The sequence below is a fragment of the Pollicipes pollicipes genome, unplaced genomic scaffold, assembly GCF_011947565.3.
Source record: "Pollicipes pollicipes isolate AB1234 unplaced genomic scaffold, Ppol_2.1 Scaffold_7261;HRSCAF=8764_pilon_pilon_pilon, whole genome shotgun sequence".
Lineage (NCBI taxonomy): Eukaryota > Metazoa > Arthropoda > Thecostraca > Pollicipedomorpha > Pollicipedidae > Pollicipes > Pollicipes pollicipes.
Window position 1 is genome coordinate 10,970,225 of NW_023597054.1, and position 19,929 is coordinate 10,990,153.

General features: G+C 50.6%; 2 protein-coding genes across 2 annotated transcripts in view; both read right to left on the reverse strand.

Moving 5' to 3' along the window:
• LOC119112980 (uncharacterized) overlaps nucleotides 1-6,001 on the reverse strand; it is a 21,988-nt gene extending 15,987 nt beyond the window's left edge. The window contains exon 1 of the mRNA XM_037237284.1: nucleotides 5,522-6,001. Within this exon, the coding sequence (XP_037093179.1) occupies nucleotides 5,522-5,528 (7 nt within the window). The 5' untranslated portion in view covers nucleotides 5,529-6,001. The remainder of the gene's footprint in view (nucleotides 1-5,521) is intronic.
• Nucleotides 6,002-10,218: 4,217 nt separating this feature from the next.
• LOC119112035 (V-type proton ATPase subunit C 1-A) lies at nucleotides 10,219-17,045 on the reverse strand. Its single transcript, XM_037235996.1, has 9 exons — nucleotides 17,017-17,045; nucleotides 14,957-15,100; nucleotides 14,080-14,233; nucleotides 13,580-13,766; nucleotides 13,231-13,329; nucleotides 12,853-13,014; nucleotides 11,912-12,103; nucleotides 11,085-11,217; nucleotides 10,219-10,853 (listed from the first exon to the last, which is right to left on the reverse strand). Exons 2-9 carry the CDS (start codon nucleotides 15,083-15,085, stop codon nucleotides 10,758-10,760), a joined length of 1,152 nt encoding a protein of 383 aa, XP_037091891.1. The 5' UTR covers nucleotides 15,086-15,100; nucleotides 17,017-17,045; the 3' UTR covers nucleotides 10,219-10,757.
• Between the last annotated feature and the right edge of the window lie 2,884 nt (nucleotides 17,046-19,929).

Here is a 19,929-nt window from a genome sequence, read left to right on the forward strand (position 1 = left end):
TTACACCACCACGATGTGCTCTTGCTCTTGAAGGGAAGGTTTCATAAGCCTGTGTAGAGAGAGGCTCATCAACCGATGGCGATTTGCTTTGACTTCACCGCGATCGCATAGAGCCTCTTTTGCCATCATTACTGCGGGTGACAAACGCAGACTTGAACTCGTTTGCAAGAGCTCCGTTCAAACCAGCTCGTAACTCTCCCTCGGTTTGCTGGGAAAAGGACCGGCCTGGCATTGTCTACGCAGTGGACGCGGCTGCCAGATCTGCCAGTTTCTCCATTGAATCGGATATACCGTACGCAGTCGTGCGGAGAAATGGCCCAGCACACTGTCCGCGTGCATTTCCCTTCGAAAGCGTCGATCCAGCTGGGCGACATTTGGCCGCGGCGGGTCAGCGAAAGCTCTCCGTGTGCCGGCGCAATGAGCAGCAGTCGGTGTCTACTACAAAAACCAGCCGGCATGAAGTGTTTTGCTCCGAACTTTAACCTCGTTCTGCTCCAAGTAGATGTAACGTGACATTCTGAGATATTGTTGTCATGACAAATGACGATGGAGCATGCCCCAGCCTTTGATTTCTCAGGCAAATTCAATAGCCAAAGGCAGCCTCGGCATGCCCTGTGGGCGGTAAGCATCCGACCAATAACAATGACCAGGAGGATGTCGCGGGTCACGCTCGCCAGGGGTCCGGGTGCCGGCCCCTGACCTCGAACCGTCGCCGCGGTGCCTCTCGCCCGGCCGCCGCTGCCGCCGCGCTGCCTGCAGCGGGTGCGTAGCGGCCGAAACTCCCGGGTTCGGCCGGAGTGTGCTTGGCGGCCCGGAGGGGAGGGCCGACCTCCTGCGCACCGCTCGCCCGCCCCCGGCACCGCGGCCACTTTCACTGGCGGGGAGCGCGGCAAGAAGCAGCCGACAGGCACAGCCGGGCGTGCGGCGAAACGGGGCGACGCCGCTCCCCGAGGGCGGCTCGCGTCGCTCGGCAGCTGCCCTGGCGGCGGCTAGCGTCGCTCGGCAGCCGCCTTAGCGGCGGCTTGCGTCGCTCGGCAGCCGCTCTGACGACGGCTGGCGTCGCCCGGCAGCCGCCCCAGCGGCGGCTAGCGTCGCTCGGCAGCCGCCTAGACAGCGGTCGCCCCGCTGCCTGACGGTAACGCTTCGACCGGCCGCACGGCGGGCACGCCTGGCACGGCCGGGGCCCGGCCGCACGGGGACGCTCACACGTGACCAGCTCACGCCATACCAAGGCCAGCCAGCGCTTCAGGAACCCGCAGCCACTTCCTCCCCACGTGCCTCACATCTGGTCAGGCGGGAGGAACACGAACCGGAAGGGCTTCCAGTAAGTAACCCCGTGTTTGTCCTTGAAAAGCGCGCCATTCTGCGTGGAAGTGCGATGACTGGCTCCGATTCCGCGCAAGCGAGGCTCCATATTCGATGAAATGCGTCGAGGCGAGGCAAAAACGGACTGATTCCAGGAAAACAGGCGCCTTCTCACGGCTTGGACCGTGAAATGGAAAAAAAGCAGAGAAACGCTTCCTGCTACTGGCCGGACTGTATAAGGGTCACAGTCGTGCTGTGTTTTCCTCATTATCCGGGGCTGGTCTGATGCGTGGAACTGGATCAGCAGAACTGTACACGGAACACGTCCGCCACTCATGTGTTATGCACGATGTTTGGATTGGACTTTGACTGTTTGCCACGCCATGTGATCATGTGGCGTCGGGCGCGGACGTCGGTCTCCAACCGTTCGCAATGCTCATGTATTGGGATATCAAACGATGCTTCTTTTCCCCGCCTTGTGAACCAAAACAAGCACATTTGTCACCAACAAGCAGGCTGTGAACCTATGTCTTTGCACGTGTTTAGGTCGAGTTACATGATGGGATACGTTCAACAGTTCGGTAGGAGCTGCTTTGCCTGGTTATATTGAGCGGGGGTGGTATGATAATGGACTCACAGCAACGACAAAAATGAATATCAGCCTTCACTCAGGGCTATCCGATTGTATGTCTACATGAAGACAAGAGGTAAATCTAATCGAATAAGTACGATATCTGCTGTGGGTCCTACATACCTGCTGGGAGGACTGCCGCGACCCACTGTGTTCGGGATTCTCTCACAGGATATGCCTGCCTGATCAGCACAGTTGTGGCTGTTTTGGACGCTTTCGGACTATGCTCGAGCGGGCGGTGCTTGGACAGACGGCGCTTGGTTGGGCGATGCTCAGGAGAACGGATTAGACCCCAGTGCGGGTGGGAGGTCCGCCGGTCCAGGCCGGGCAGCGGCCTGCGGGAGGACGGACTAGACCCCAGTGCGGGTGGGAGGTCCGCCGGTCCAGGCCGGTCAGCGGCCGGCCGCCAGCCCGGCCACACGCAGCTACCGGGCGCCCCTGGGGCCGGTCAGCGCCGGAGAAAGCCGCCGCCGCCGCCGGTGGGGGCGAGGAATGCCAGACAGCAGGTCCAGGCGCGGCGTGGCCGGCGCTGGCGGCGGTCCGGCCGGTCCCCGCTCCCGCTCCCGCTCCCGCTCCCGCTCCTGCTTCCGTCACCGGGCGGCGGTCCGACTCGCCAGTGGACGCGCAGGAGTTTGTGGCATGCTGCCACGCATGCTGAGCGACTGCCCACCTGCGTATGGAGCGGCGAACCGTCAGAGCTGGAGGTCACTCTAGTATAGGAATGGAGCACCACACCGATGACCTTCGGACGGAACCAAACTTTAGTTCTTGCGGCTTCGTAAAATATGTGATGAATTGGTGTGAATGGGCCTCGGACAAAGTATGATATTCCACCGCGTGAACAAAACAAATATTTTGAATATAAAGTGCCTGAAACGGTTTTTTCGGACAAATTTTACGTTACGTTCGGGGGAAGGCAACTACGTCAGACACATGTAAGAGCACTACAGTGGGATTATATACGTGGTTGCTCTAGTTGTATACTTTACAGTTCTTAATTGATTTTTAGGCTCTTTGAAGTGTATTCAGCCCGCTAACGTTCAAATCTATGCTGAAAGTGTTGTAATTCCACCCACGTCAAACAACGGTAGCGAAAACAGCTATGCGAAATGTTTTATCGGCGCAATAATAGAAATAGATGGTTGAAGCAAATTGTAATATATGACACGGTACTAGACAGCCGACTAGCACGGTTCAGAAAATCACGAGATCAGCAACATGGATGACCTCCGGAATGAAAGGCACCAGCATTGGTTTAGAGGGCTGCACAGGGCGGCACGGAAAGTAGCCTCGGGCACTTCCCCTCCGGGATCTCGGCGGGACATACGCACGTGACGCGGGCAAATGAAAAATGTGGGGCTGACAGGACTGGATGGCGTCCATCACATGCAGCTTGAGCCGCAAGTTGCATGCACGCCGACGCCGGCCGGTATCGACTGGCGGCGGCCAGTCTCGGCACGTCAGCGCTAGCGCACCGCTGAACGTGCATGACACACTGAGAGCGTGACGCTCGCGGCCGGAGAACTCCCACACCGCTCCGTTTGGGCGGGCAGCGAAAACATGACCGAGTTCAGCAACTTCCACATCATTGAGGCAACGGGTCATTCGCACCGGGTCTGGTTACCCAGGCTGCATGCGTGCCAGGACTCCTGGCTGGAGAACCTGGTACAACTGTAGACGTAAGAACACTCGGAACTGAATGCCTTTTTTCTCCACCTTTTATCCTTTTTCAGCATATAGGGTGCAGCAAGGGAATCTATTTTTAGTTTTTCTCTCAAAGGAATAGCACCAAATTTGCCCATTTTGAGGTGTGATTGAAATTGGATGGATGGGTAATACCAACGATGTATAATATATTTGCGGTGACTGGTTGGGTCGAGTAAGATCAGTGATTTAGAAAAAAGGATTGGTGGGCGGTTGGGCTTGGGGTTGGTGGACTGGAGTGGACGGGCTCCTGAAAATAAGACCAATCAAGAGCTCTAACTGTGCCCCCTGTGTGTCCCGCCACATAAGCACATGTATGTGACACCCACTTGTGGACAGCTGTGGCAGGCGTTAGTCCAAGCAGACACGAAGTCAATTTTGCATCCCCAAAACATTGTTTCAGGTCCCGGGGGGCGACTCACGACGGCATTAAAACAGTCTCGCCTGAGATCGGGGGCACGAGTGTGATACGCTGTTAGCGCCAGGTTTACGTGTGCTGGCGCGCATCGCGGCATGCCTCCGTTGGCGTGCGTTCTAACTGCGTGTTAGTGTAGTGTAACCGAATTGGAGAAAAGCAGTTGCACCGTTGCAGTTCCACGGATTCAACCTTGCAGCTCCCTTTGCGCTGTCATCGCGGCTTGCGAGTCTTCTAAGCTGCCACGTCTGTTCTGTCTGTTCCCGATACTAATGTGTGTGTGTGTGTGACCTGAAAAAAACATTTGCTGATGAATGCGTTCCTATTGGCTGCCGTTGGGCCAGGCTGATCAGCGGTGGATCAGGCTGACTATCATTGGGTCAGGCTGACTGTCATTGGGTCAGGTTGGCCGGCGTTGGATCAGGCTGACTGTCATTGGGCCAGGCTGACCGCCTGTGGATCAGGCTGGCTGTCGTTGGGTCAGGCTGGCTATCGTTGGGTCAGGCTGGCTGTCATTGTGTCAGGCTGGCTGTGTCAGGCTGACTGTCGTTGGGTCAGGCTGGCCGGCGGTGGATCAGGCTGACTGCCGTTGGGTCAGGCCCACCGGCGGCGGGTCAGGCTAGCTGTGTCAGGCTGGCTGCGTCAGGCTAGCCCTGTCAGGCTGGCTGTCGTCGAGTCAGATCAGGTCAATCGGCCCGCCACAAGCCCACCCCAGCCCCGCCACATCCCGGCCGGCGGCGCGGCCTTCCGTCGGACGGCGTCACGGGATAACGGGCGGTTCCGGCTGGCGAGGCCGGCTGGCCGCCGGCGACCACAACGGGCCTCGGCGCGCCGGCACGGGCCGACCGGCGCCGGCGCGCCGCCCCAACGGCATGCATTGACCGGCTATACTGGGGTTCTGAAATGACTGGGGACACAGGGCCTGTCTGAGAGGTAAGCGGTGTCGGCTCCCGAAGACAGACTGGGGAGAACGGATGTACATGGGCCGCACGTCCATGGTGCGTTACGTTAGGACTCCTAAACGCACGCCAGGGTGAGGCAGATCAGGATTTCTGACGGGAGTTTTTTATGCACCTGAACGGTACCGAATGGCGTTCGCAATTCCTAGAAAAGGATTCTTTAACTCCCAACATAGACGAGTGCATTGCAGACCTCCGTGCGGATATGTCGGCTGGTGCTGCCAGCTTGAATTTGTCGGACCGTTCGGACTGTGGGCGAGCCATCATTGCGTGGACTTGCAGCCGTGAAGCATGGTCTGACCGTCTGCTATACACGCACCAGGGCGCGCACCCGGGCGTGCAGCGAACGATTGTTTTGTTTTTTAACACAATGAAATAATTTGCGTGAGATGCTTGCGTGTACGCATGCTATCCTTCCGAAGCAATCAAGGGCACAACGTGCAATGGTGCTACTGGTGTCATATTACAGCGGAAGTTACACTCCAGCTGTGCTAGTTCACACCTCACCTGTCATGTTTTCCAAAGTCGAGCAAACAAACAGCACTTGACGCCGTTACGTGTCCGGTAACTGGCGGTCCAACCGCACACAGGCCGGAGCTCGGTTTCGTTTGTCTTCAGTGCCGTCCGTTCGGCCGAGCTCCGAACACTCCACCCCCGGCAGGCAGACACACGCAGCGCGCCTGGCCTTGACCCGCGGGACGGATGGCGTCGAAGCCTCACTAGCGTCCGCACAGCGATTCCGCTCCGCAGGCAGCACAGCGGCTCAGCCCAGCCAGTCCGCTGGTCCGACTGCGCCGCTAGCTCCGGTGGCTGGTCCGGCTGCACCACGGGCTTCAGCGACCGGTTCAGCCCGCGCCGACCCTAGCGCCCGGCGCGTCACCGCCGCCGCCACTCACGAGCCGCGCAGGCTCCGGAAACCCCACTCACGCAGCGCGTACGTTGCTGGTCGGCGCCCGGGCGGGTACTGAGCGCCCGCCGCCGCCTCCTGGGCTCGGCCCGGCTCACACGGACACGGCCGCGGCCGGGTCGAGGCGCGCCAGCAGGCGGTGCGTCACGCGGCGCCGCCGGCCCCGGACGCGCGCGTGAACCGACGCAGGATGAGGAGGGGAGAGAGGAAGAGCGAGGAGCAGCGGCCGTCCCGGCCAAACGAATGGGCACCCTGCGGAGGACGAGGAGGGGAGGGAGGAGGAGAAAGGAGCACCAACCTCCGGATTGGAAGAGCCGGCGCCATGCCGACTCGGGTGTATGTTTTGGGTACGTATCACTTTAAAAATGGATGTTGTTCTGTGTATGCCGTCTGATTGACGAGTTGTTATTGTCAGCGTGCCTATCATTTTATTTGATGAGCTCGCGCATGTGCTCACTCATTTTCAAAGAGGATATTTCCTTTTCGAGCTTGATTAAGATGTGCATGTTTTACCAGTTCGCCACGCATACCATTGCCTCCTCCCCCCCCCCTCCCCCCCCGTCGTCCTTTGTCCTTTGTGGCATAGCGTGTGTGGTCAATATTTCGATGCAGTCACATCTATACGATTACACTTATCCGAGAAGCATGTACCCGACTTCATATCCCCTGGGATTTGAATACCAAATACGCCGAATCCCCGGCTCTAATAGGAATCCAACTGCACTCGGCATCGTCTCGGGGTCATGCCCCGCAGGGGCTCGGGTGGAGCTCTGCTCCCGAAACGATCGAACTTTCAGGTCGTACATCTTTCTCTGAACTGGTTGACTGTCATGGAACTATGGGTTTTTCTATACTGTAACACTTCATTGCATACATATTGAGTCATCCCTTGAGCAGAACTCAGGGGCGCAGCCAGAGCCTTGGCAAGGGAGGGGGGGGGGGCACGGGGTTGACAAAGGACCTCTGATATTAAAAAGCCGCCCAAAAAATCGCTGGATATGGCCCATTAATGATTGAGGACATGTTTTTCCTTAGCTTTAATATATATATATATATATATATATATATATATATATATATATATATATGGACTCTTTTTATACCGATAAAACTTAGAAACCTTGTAAAAATTGTATCCGGGCTGTACAGGGATAAAAAGGATTCCGCGAATGTCGTTTGAATTCGAAATGGGTCGACCATTTGTATTAACATGGCCTGACCATGTTCGTCTGGATATATTCAGGATTCAGTCAGAATCCAGTAATGGTGCAAATTATGTAACATAGTTTTGAGCATGCGAACTCGCATATCTTAGCAACAAAAAACTCCATGTCAGGCGTTGCAGTCCCCACAGGCCTGGCGTCTAGTGTCCGCCCGAGGCTAATATTAGGCCGCGCTCAGCAGGTGGACGAAAATGGCGACGCATCTGAACGAGGTACCTCTGAACACTCCAAGAAACCACATCGTACATTTAGAAACATTCCGGATGTGCCTTTCACCTGTGTGGTTTTTAGATCGATGACAATAACGCACTGATCTTCACAGCACGGCGAAGGGGTACTGAAATCTGGTGGAACTGAAAGAGCAAGGATAAAATCTATTTTTCTCATGCTGCTGTAACTGGTTATGTGTCCAGAACACAACCTCAAAGTTCTAAAAGAAATCTTCCATATAGTATCCCATATGTATAGTGTAATTTTTGAACCGTGCGAATTGATCTTGACATATATTTAGAGACATCACTTTACGATGGTCATCGTTGCGCGCTCGGCGCTCGCCCCCCTGGCGTTACTTGCAGTGGCCAACGCCGTTCGATTTCACGAAAACTGCAACCAAAGCCACCGCTATCTTTGCCCCCCTAGATTATGGCCGTGTCATCGGGGCTTTATGATGCACTCAGCTACTGGGGCTATATATGGGGTCGCCAGCTCCTCGCCCTGGTGGGAAGGGAGGGATACACCACATCACGTTGGTCCACTTCCTGACGCGGGACCATAGAGACAGAGCGTTGCTTTATTTGGGCCAGAGACCAGAAACACCGAACAGTCGGCTCCTGAACGGTTCTGAACTCCTTCTTTTGTCATTGTTTCGATAAAAGCATGTTGCCGAAATATCAACCCATCTATATCTCGATTCTCCTGTTTTTTTTTTCCGAGGGATAAGGCTATTGCTACTGTATTATCTATCTACGTGAATAATGCTTCTTGCAAGTGCGCTGAACAGCTTGCGTAAAAATCGCGTCAGTGAAATATACGCCCGGGCTACTTTTTAAACGTACCATTTGATATCCCAGAGTTTTCAAAGATACTCCTTTAAGATGCGTCATAATTTTGTGCGCCCGTTGGCCACGGCTCAGTGTAAGCCGGAGGGCCGACGGCGCGCGCTCAATGGAGACCGCGACGCTTGGAGTCGAGGTTTTGTTAGTGAGATTTGCAAGCGCGCATGTTCAAAACTGCGTTACATAAGGCATCAATAATCTATTCTGACTGAATTTTGATCATTTCCAGAACAAAATATAGTTTATCCATGTTAATGCAAATTGTTCATCAATTTCGACATGCCTACAACCTACATTCGCGGGGTCCCTAATATCTCTATAGTAATCAGATACAAATTTAGACAAAGCTTCTGAGTTCTATCTGTTAAGAAAGGGTCCACTAGATTATTTGAAACGTAGAGCGCCGGCGATTTATTTCATGCAATTGCTTAACGTATGATTCCTTCGCTTTATTAACCATAAAATTCAGACAGAATTTGTCTCGCGGTAATTTCATACTTCTATTTCAGTTATGGAAGGCAAATTAAAGACAATGTTAAAAAACGTATGCCCTCACCAAAAGTTGGGCATATCCGGCGATTTCTTTTTGGGGCCTTTCACTAGCAGGGATCCTTTGTCTACCCTGTGTCCCCCCTACTCCTGCCAGAGCTGTGGCTGCACGCCCGTGCCCGTGCATTACGCGACAGCTCAGTGTCGACTCGATGGGTTCGTCCGTGACGCTGGGCAATGCTTGCGACGCTGAGTGACGTTGACGCTGACGCTGAGTGACGCGACGTGACGCTGGGCAATGCGACAGTTGAGCATCCCTGTAACAGGTATGTCGGACCAACGCGTGACCTGACCTGGCGCCGTTTGTCGGGCCGGGTCAGACTTATTGAAGATGACCCAAATCTGATCGACAGATCCGTTCACGGTGCCGTGAAGAGGTGCAGCGCTGCCCGAGCTGGTGCAACCGACAGCCGCTGCAGACTCCTCCTCACCTGACCACCGGTCACAGTGGCCTGCTGAACCCACTGCCTGATAAACCCACAGCGATGGCCTGACGAACCCACGGCGGCGGCCTGACGAACCCATAACGGTAGCCTGATGAGTCCACAGCGGTGGTCTGCTGAACCCACGGCGTTCATTACATCGAGCGGCGAGCCGGTAAGTTGTCAGAGGTTCAGCCAGCCGCCCGCAGGCACGCCTCAGCCCCGGCTCGGGGACGTCATACGAGCTCTCGCGATTTCCTCGCGGATCACACACTGCCGGCCGCGGCGCCTGACAACGCCGGTCCCTGAATGTGAACCGAGGCGGACATCATCGCTTTATAGCTCGCTCGGATACAGCAGTTTTTTAGCTCCGGTTAGCCATCGTGCATCAGCACGGGATGAAGACCAGATCACATCCACTGTCCGAGGCGCAGCCTCACAAGCATCGGCGGTCTTCATACCTGAGCAGAACGGATATTGGATTGCCAACGATGTTATTGAAGAATGAAAAACATCAATTCAATTAGCCACTTGTTCGGATCGGAACAGACCAAATTCTTGCAATGTTTTGCTGCTTTGCTGTTGGAACAGGAGTCGACGCAACGGAGTATCAGTGAGACTCAAATAAAAATGCAGCAGGACATATCTGCAGGCTTCTCCATACGTGTACCATCCAAATTACATCAAAATGTAGCTGGACGTATGCCTCGATGTCATGTAGGCTTTCACGAAGCCCGCGGAGAAGGTTTTTTCCCCTAAGCTGTTGCCACCAGCAGAGTCCAGTGGAATCCAATTCAGAATTGAGCGTGCATCGCCCACCCACAGTTGGAGTCGCACCATGTTGCGCTGAGCTCCTCCGTGATATAAGCGTCCAATAAGCGTCGAATAAATAAGTATAAGCATCATACAATAGTCGTCCAAATAGGCGTCATGCCATGTGAGCCAGAGTCGGAGTCAAATCCGCTGAAGCAGAACCAGACGCGAATCCGGTTCTGCGTCGGTAACATTTTCGGCCCCTTGTCCTCATGGCATTCCGAAATACGCGTCGGAACATACATTGCACATTTTATTTCGCGTAGTTGGATACACACAATCACCGACGACGCACTACCGGTAGTCTGCGACCCACATCCGCGCCACTACACAACAGCGGCATCTCACAACGGCTGCGGCAGCCCCGCTCCCGCGCCCGCCGCCCTCCCCCAGCATCAGCGCGACGATCACGGCGCCACCTGCGAGGCAGCCGCTGGCGGGCGGCGGCGCGCCGACCCCCGCCGCGGCTGTCGCACGCGCGTCGGCCTCGTCGGCAGCAGCCCGAGTTGGCTTCACAGGGAGCACCAATCTGGAATGTAGCTATAGAACCGAGAAATGCGGCTAAATACCTGCCGCGTCAGATGCTAGACAATTCTGGAGATATTCACGATAGTTACTGTCGCTTATGGCATGCCGATGGCCACGTCTTACACCCATTGCCAGGAATCATTCCACACGCCGATTACATTTGTGTCTCCGATTACCGCGCTCTCGCACGTATATACATCACATCACACCGTATCATACACCTGCTAAGCTCCGATGTGCCGAAGCCTAATTTGTTTTTTCCACCATGTCAATATTGATCTTGAAGTACACGTAAGGGAAGTACTCGCCGGTACCAAAGCCGAGTCCAGGAATGTCCATCACCTAAAAACGTATGCACAGCATTAGGAACGCAGAGACATTTTCATTCTCCAGTACCCTGAATCGATCACAGAATGGCACACTGAACACTAAACCAGTGACAGTCACCTATCTGTTGCTGGTCCAATATTGCGCCTATGATACTGAGATGACCCGTAACTATTACCACACGGTGTGTGCCAATCACTAGTGACGCATGAGTTACGATACGGAGCGCTTGGTGTGGAATTGTACCTCGTGCTTGTCGCCACTGGAGGCAGTGGAGTCCAGGTGGGCGTACTGCTGATTCAGCACCTCCCGCAGTCGCTTCTGCGTCTTCTTCTGCGGGTGCAGCAGCATCGCCTGGAAGTTGACCGGCAGGCCGTACCTGGGGACCCGCCAGAACCGCGTGACAGGCACAGCCACGGCCGCACCCACCGGCGCCGACGGCGAACACTTTCACCACACTGCCCGCCGCCCCAGACACGGAGGGCACGACATCCGTCAATACCGCCGGATGGCGCCAACATGACCGAATTGTCACAAAGTCCCGGCCGTCGAGACAACGCTTCGACACGGATGACGCCAACATGACCGAATTGTCACAAAGTCCCGGCCGTCGAGACAACACTTCGACAGTCATATGCAAGAGCGAACGCCCTCCGTCCCTTTTGTGGAAATTCTCTCGGTACTGAAATTGTACGATAAGCTTCACTGGAATGATATACTGATATGCTGGCATACCGGTTTTGGGCAACACGCATACGTGGGATCGCAAGTGATGGGTTTATTGTAAAAAGATCGCACGAAATATGGATAAACATTTACACGTCAAGGCATTATCAGTAAATCAAGTAAGAGAGCACGCTTAAAGCTTTGGCACGAGCATACCGCAAAACAATACTAGAACCGACTGCAAGACGATTCTTTGCTGAGATCATCAAACAATATCAGACGCCGAGAAAAGCCTTAGAAAGCAGAGACACGTCGTCGGCCCACGTGCGTGCTGTGCTGCCCAAACTCAGCAACCGCCGTCGCCGAGTACCGTGTGTCGCCTCGCGTGGGCTGGCCCGGCCGCTCACCTGAGCACCGACTCGACGAACACACGCAGCGCCTTGACGTGAATCCAGGCGGTGAAGCATTCGCTGAAGTTGACCTTGAGCCAGCGTACCAGCGGTCCCAGCTGCTTCTTCTTCTCGGAGGCCAGTTTGTAGTACTCATTGTTGCCGGCCGCCAGCTCCTCCTCGTTGTAGGTGAAGTCCCGCACCACAAACCTGGCAAAGTCCAGGATAATAGCTCAGTAGATAATACGGACAAGGCATTCCTCTTCGGGGAGATGGCTAGTTCTTCACTTTTCATGTTGTTATGGGGATTCTGCGATCTTTCCACGTGAACCAATTTTGAAACCAAATTGAAAAAGCACGGTTGCGGCAAAATAAATTCAACGTGAAGTCTATACTTTTGCACACTAAGCAGCACAAAAATGCAGGTTTTGCATCCTTCCTCCAGAAACTTACTCTTAAGAAATGGCATGTATTCACTCGATAATTGGGTAGTTTTCATTTTAAATTGAATCGTCACTTCGTTCTCCACTGAGCGACACTTTTTGAGTGCACGATTTGGGACGTGAAAATGATTGGTAATTCGGACGATCAGTTATCTATAAGACCACCAAAAATGCGAGAAATGGACACAATTACACCGTCCGTCGTTACGATTGTACATGACAGGTCAAGTCTGTCATTGTCCATTTCCTGGATCACTTAACATGTAAAGATGTTTTGTGACTCGGTTATTTTCCATGACAACACGAACGTTACACTCGATCTGCTAAGTTTCGGGGAAGACAGGTGTTATGAGAGCAGCAGGCACGAAGCAAAAATGGCAATAGTAGAAACACTGGAGACAAAAGCGTGCCCACAAAGAGTCCGCCTGGGACAGCCAGTCCCCCACACCACGCAAAGCCTGAAGGATGGTCTTGTGGGAAACAAAGTCGCGATCGCGACCGGGCAGCCCAGCCGACCTGTTCTCCCGGGCCTTCTGCTTGAACTCGTCCACCACCTTCTTGAAGAGGCAGACGGTAAAGAGGCCGTGATCGTTGTCTTCGAACACCATCTGGGTGGAGCGCGGCACGATCATGTCCGTCAGCCGCTCGTACTTGTTATGCCAGTCCTGGTAGTACATCCTGCCGGCAGGGACCGACCGTTCAAAGCGCTGCTCACAGAGCGGGGCGCCGCGCCGCCTGCACAGACGCCCCGCCGGTCTGACGCGAGCCGCCCGCAGGCGGAGAGCGGCACAGCACGACACCGACCGAGCAGCGCCCCTGGCGGCAGCTCTGAGAGGCACGCGTCGGGGCGGACAGGACGTCGGCCATCAGCCGGACCGGTGAGCGGCAACGTACTTGGGCACGACCACCAGCAGCGTGGTGAGGTACTCCGAGCTGTGCACAAACTGCTCCTTCTTGACCAGATCGCCGACGTTCCTCGTCAGCAGCGAGCCACTGAAAATCACGGCTGCGTCAGCGCGGCGGACACGCCTCCCGCCGCCAGCTCATTAGTTGGTGCGATGATAAACAATGGGGCGCGACACTGTATTATTCATGGCAGTAGCAACTGGACCGAGCCCGCGCAAAATTGGTGAACGCCTGTGTGAAGGACGCCCCCAACATTACATAACGTAGCTGTGAGAACCTTTAAATTCCATTGACCCTTTCAGTGCAATTATTGTTTTGCTTACGGAGCACTGCTTACGTCTGCTTTCGCTCGATGTTCTGCAGATTGCTCTTCAGGTTGTTGTAATGGTTGGCCTTAACCTTGAGATCGCCCTCAATCTGAGACACCTGTTTGCTGATGATGTCAGAGATGTTCTTGAGCGACTGCTTGGTGGGATACTTGGCCATATCCCATTGGAAACGCGTGATGTAAGTGGCCAGGTCCACTGGTGGAAGCACACGAACAGCCATCGGTGTGTCAGGCTCGGTCGAACAATTGTTGTACACAGTGTACAGCAGAGAGATGGTTAATCTACGGCTTGTCAATGACCAGTTTGAAATGATCAGACTCCTGAACACACCGTGCGCCACAGTATGGGCTCACTACGGCAGTTACGCCCATGGCATGTATGCTGTCATGGAATGCTGTAACTTTCCAAGGCCATCCTAAATGTCCGCACCAAAGACAAGCGTTCAGAGCCAATGCTACCCTAGCTACCGGTCAGCTCCGGCTGCTGTGCAGAGGGGACAGCGTCTAACCTCCATTGGCAAGCAGGTTCTCAGACAGCTTGTCTCGCTGGTCCTCCAGAACATCGCCCAGGTAGTTGGACACCTTCTTCATGACCTGTTCCACATATGTGTCCAGCTTGCCCAGGTCCTCAGAGAGACCGACCAACAGGTCCAGCGTGCCAACCTGGAACACACTCGAGTGTAAAGCCAGGAAAAAACGGTCGACCAAAACGGTCCTGCCAGGCGTCACACACTGACCCAGTCACTACACAGCACACAAGTCACGTGACAGCATACTCTACCCAGGAGAACAGTCAAACTCAACACCGCTCTTGCCAACAGTCGGCTGGCCTGATTCCACAAAACTGATAACAGTTAACTGTTTGCTGACGATCATTACCTGTGAGTACCTGACAGCTGAAGCCATCCACTTTTTGTCCCAGGCTATCAGAGCTCTCTTCCCCCTCTCTGTACTCTGCTTCCCTCCCTACCCCTACGCTCATCTCTCTCCAGTGTTGGCTTAGGCTCCTAATATCTTATTACACACAGGGAGCCAGTAGATCTGAACCAAAGTCATCCAATTTTCATGGGACCCAAACATAATATGCCATCTTCACAATTTTCCTTGTAATGCGGTACATTGAAAATAGGGCAACAAGTGACTGACAATTTTCCATAGTGAATTAATTTTTGCACAACAAGTGGGGTGTTCATGTTCAAAAACTGCTAAATTTGAGCCAATAGTGAACCTACACCCAGCATTAAGACAGTCTGCACTCCTCCACCAGCAAGCGCCAGTACAGGGTCTCTGTAAAATGTGACAGGGTTGTGGCCCAGGTCTCAGTCAGTCAGTCTTGTATCCCTCATCTCATATTAGCACACAGGAATAGCTCTGTAAATCATTTACCTTCAAATCTGGAATATGAAACTTCCAGTTTGCTGACAGGTCACCCTGCTTGGCAGTGACATTCTGAAGTGAGTCCCAGGTCTGCTGGCAGGTCTTTTCACCAGGGGCTGATATCAGCCAGTACTCCATGGCGGGCTTGCAAAGCTGGAACAAAGGTAGGAGGCAACTAATGAATGCTGACAGAAATGATACTGCATGTTTTGCTTTCTTAAGCTGAAGCCAAGGAAGTATACCTAACATGCACTGTTACATCTGGACACATATCAGCATGGCTGCTGCTATGGGCTAATAATGCACACAAGCACACTGCTATGAGCTAATAATGCACAAGGCAAGACTTTCAAGATGTTGAGTCAAGCTTAACACCCGCTGGGTTGGGGGGTTTAATTTGACTGCCCCCAAATGTTTTCCCATAAATATTTCCAAATGGTGTGGCATGGCCCCACTTCATTTTTCATAACAAAGACAATGGAATAATGGATCATTTAGTACAAAAATTTAGAAGCACTTTACAAAGTCACCAACCTACAGCATATCAAAGTCAGGCAATGGATTCAGCAAACACATTTTCTAGCAAACCATTAACTCTAAAGCAACAACAGTGTTAGATGAAGTCGTACATCACTGATATAGCTTATTTGACAATAAAGCACCTGAATTGACAAATTCCATTCACCTGGAGTTAGGCACAAAGATTAAACCAAGGTAAAAATAAACCTATTCTTACTCCTGAGCATACTGTACAAGGTAGTTTTCTGGTGCTAATTTTGAATTTCTTGATAGCAAGAACCATATTGGATATCTTCCATAGACTTAAGGTCAGAATAGGCCACTGACCTAAAATGATCTAGATCAATTTTTTTAGGAACATACTGGCTAGCCTCATCCTTGATGCATTCTTAAATGTAAAAATCAAGGCAGTCTTGTATGATTTTGGTTCCTATGACCTTAAAAAGGTCAAATAGAGTCACTGAGCCTGAATGAGCACCAGTGATCCTTTGCTTACAACAAGCATCTAGGTTCACAGTGATTGTGTGAAAAGGTCTGGGGCACTTAGGACACAACACAAGAGTTTGATCTTGTTTGACCTAACTTGGCCTAATGGTCATAGTCTACAAACCTCAAAATTTGAACCAAGTAAGTTCATATGTAGACCAACACACCCTTTAGATGTGGTATGTCTGGCTCTCTTAGTTTGTGATATCTTGGGGGGTTAAACTGTCCCCAAACCAAAAGGAGAACATTCAACCAGTCATCCAGGCATGTGTTAAACCTTTTGTCTTTGCCATATAGTGATCTTCTAAACAGAAGGCATCTGTATTTGCTACTGTTATAAGAGTGAGTTTAGATATGATGGAGACATTTTGAATAATTCAATTGTATTTACTTATTAAATAATTTTGTTATTCTTATTACAAGCCATACAGAGAAAACTATACATTTGCATAGATATGACATTTTGCACCAAAATGTCAGAATGTAATGAATACATGTTGATCCAAAATGTCTCGCACAGCAGTCAAATTACAAAACTTTTAGCAAGGCACATTTTAAATCCAAGTGCTTACATACTAGCACATAGCCACAACTAGTTTCAGAACAAAAAGGCAACATTTCATGGACTTATGATGTTCCAAACAGTAGCTTCCAACAAACACTTGCAAAATTTTATCACAGAAAGATAGCTTAGAAATTCTGTGTAATTTGACCCAGCCCATGTTTGATACACACAATGGCAAAGTTAAGTGCACTGATGTCCTATACGCATCTGGAACAGTGGATGGATTATTCAAGGACTGGCAAATATAGACTTTAAAAATCAGTGGGAGGCTAGCTTTAATACGGCAGTGTGGTATCAAACAATACATAACCCTAGCCGAGGCAGCCAGCAACTTAATCATTATTTTGGGCCACCTGCCACACATGCCATGAACTCGAACAGGAACAGCTATCTCCTAGTCTTGCGATTAAAAAACTGTTTTCTGTTGATCAATACACGAAAAGGTGGCAGTGTGTCCCTCTGGTCAGGCGGATTGAGCAACTAGACTGCGAACACTCACCTTCCAATGCACCTGTAGTGATAAGCAATCTTATTTCAGAAAAGAATGCAGGGAAAGTTGCTGAAAACCCACAAATAGGCCCCAAGCCCCCACCTGACCACCGCTTACAGCCCGAACGCAAGAACAGATTTAGAAGCATTTCAAAACAAATCAGCTGATACTTCACGTGATATGGGTTTGCTTCTAAGGTATTCAGTATGCTGTAGATCGTTTCAGAGAGAGACCGGTGTAAAAATTCTTACACGATCTTGAATTATAGGTTCTACAATTAAACTCTAAAAATTTAGCATGGTTAAACCTACTGTATCACATAGAATTGGCAATAGTTAACTATAAAGCAGAGAGGATTCTAACTTAACCGCTTATTCCAAATCCTAGCCCCTACTATGTTAGTAAATGTCTGGCCTGCGCAACATTCGGTGCTCAGTAAAGACGGCGGGTTGCTCCTTTGTGTTGTGAATTTGTGTACTTGGTGTGTGGACGTGATGGGTATATAAACGCCATTCGTACGTTGTGTACCTGTTGTGGTATCTTGACTCTTGTGGTGTTGGTTGGCAGGGGCGTTACTGGTATGATTGGGCCTATGATATGATTGAACGGGCCTCGCCTCTGTTCATACGAATCCGTGAAAAGAGGGTGAGGTAAAATCGAGAGACCAAGCCTTGCACTCGGCGCTAGCAAGTCAACGTGCCTGCGGGTGAAGCCAGAGACTGCCCGTGAGGTGCTGGAATTATTGGTAAGTTTGAAGTCTTTTCACGGAAAAGGACCCAGCTAGTGTTTCTGTATTCTTTTTGTAGAATGATGCAAAAATATTATTTTGAAAAGCTGCTTTTCTTCCCTCAAAGCCAAACAATTGGCTGTGGTATGGTTCAGTCCTGCATTACAAGTAGAAGTGTCTCAGCGTTAAAGTTGTGCCTTCAGTTTTATGCCAGTGTGCAAACAATGATCTGTTGTCCTGTTGATTTACATGATGTTTTGAGCATGTAACTTGGAGCATGAACAGCCAGACTTGGTCCAGATCAAATTGTGCCAAATTTTCAACAAATTTGTCTGAAACCATTCATGCGCATATGTACTTAAAACATCACATTCCTAGAAACAATGGTTATTTATGGGCTGAAATAAGTGACATCCATGGACCTGACTCAGAGGTCTCAGATTTCCTGCTTCTAATTGCTGAAACTGTTAAATGGGGATTGCTGCTATGCCTCACATTTTCAGTATATCATGTTTTTGTTATTTTTTGCACTCTGGGTTGCATGGAACCCAGAAAAGGGTGATCCAGCAATTAGGATGATATGCTCATAATGCACTTCAGTCCCCCCTGTCACCCACCCACCCCCCACCAGCACCCAATTTGTTTTATTTATTTGTTCAGCTCACCATGCTGTATGGTTCATTCTAGAATTGTGTTAGTGATATGACAGCAATGATAAACAGAATAGTTTTATGTCATTTATTCAGAATGTCATACAACAAACCTCCCCAAATTGGCAGCCAATGACAGCCAAAATGATGAAATTCAGATTATAGAGAGTTAGAGTGTGACATGTGTATGGCTGAAAGCCAAACCCTTCTAGCCCTTTCCATACTCACTATGAAAGCTTCTACCACATGCAGGCATGATGTTATTACAAATTGGTCAAAGAAAATATGCTTGACATGCAAACTTGCATTATGGCATGGAATTATCAAAGCAGCCATGTTTGTGACATAGTGCTGTTTTATTTGTTTGTTAAGCTCACCATACCATATAGTTTATTCTAGAATTGTGTTGGCAATATAACATAATGATAGACATAATAGTTTTATGCTATTTTTTTAGAATGTCATAAAACAAACCTCGCCAAATTAACACCCAATGACAGCTGCAATGATGAAATTCAGATTATGGAGAGTTATACTGTAACATGTGTATGGCTGAAAGCCAAACTCTTCTAGCGATTTCCATGACTCAATAACACCTGATGATGGCCACCAAATGAGCTAACCAAAATACTCACCATCATACAGCCATGTCACCACCAATTACAGGTATTAAGGACAATAGTTCAAACATTTATTGCATCCTTGAAAAAACTTCTAGGTCAAATGGTAATGGTTTGGAACAAGCTCAAAAGTTGTGATAATTACAGACATGCACATCATTGTATCCTTAGTCATACCAAATGCCAAATGGTCCCCAAGATCTGATCTAAAGTTCAAAAGGGCCATAGGCTGTATATTCATCTGACCCTAGACAAGTCATTGACCTCTTCAGGATCAACTGGTTCCTTGAGGAATGTTTGTGTGCACCAGGTTCAGCTTAGTTTACGAATGCATGTTTTGCCATGAAAAATCAGAACACTGAGTTTTATTAATGACTGTTCTGTGAACCTTAAGAGGTTACATAGCAACTCACTGGCCTGACATGACTGAAGAGCATGTGCTAATGAAGGTTAAAATAAAGATTTGATTCCAAATAATTTAAAACTAAAACTTCTGATGTGGTGTAGCAGGCATGGGGATGAATCCATCCGCCTGACTCTGAAGTTGAATCTGAAGCAAGACTGCTCTGAGTTTTGCATTTGAATAAGCAGCAAAGTTTATGCCAGACAGCATGCTCCTGAAAACCAAATGTTGACCAGGGTCATTTTAGGTCAATGACCTATTTTGACCTCTAAGAAGTTCATGGAAGATATAGAATGCAGCTCCTGCTATCAATAAACTGAAATGAAATGAATGAAATGAAATGAACTCCAGAAACTATCCCATACAGCAAGCCCTAGAGTAATGAAATAGGTTGGTTTTGACCCTGGTCTGACCTTCATACCTGACACTAGGTCAATACAATTTGCTCATTCCTTTGTTGAATTGCCTAAGAAAGCATTTCAGAGATGTATGGCTTTGTGTAATGCTCCGTTGTTGCATCAG

What these genes read in the sequence shown, in the direction of transcription:
- LOC119112035 (XM_037235996.1), bottom strand. Translation starts at nt 15,085, where the DNA reads ATGGAGTACTGGCTGATATCAGCCCCTGGTGAAAAGACCTGCCAGCAG. An exon ending in GAACCTGCTTGCCAATGGAG is followed by an intron (nt 13,767 to 14,079) that starts GTTAGACGCTGT and finishes TGCTTCCACCAG; the next exon opens with TGGACCTGGCCACTTACATC. An exon ending in TTCGTCGAGTCGGTGCTCAG is followed by an intron (nt 11,218 to 11,911) that starts GTGAGCGGCCGG and finishes GCGGGTCCCCAG; the next exon opens with GTACGGCCTGCCGGTCAACT.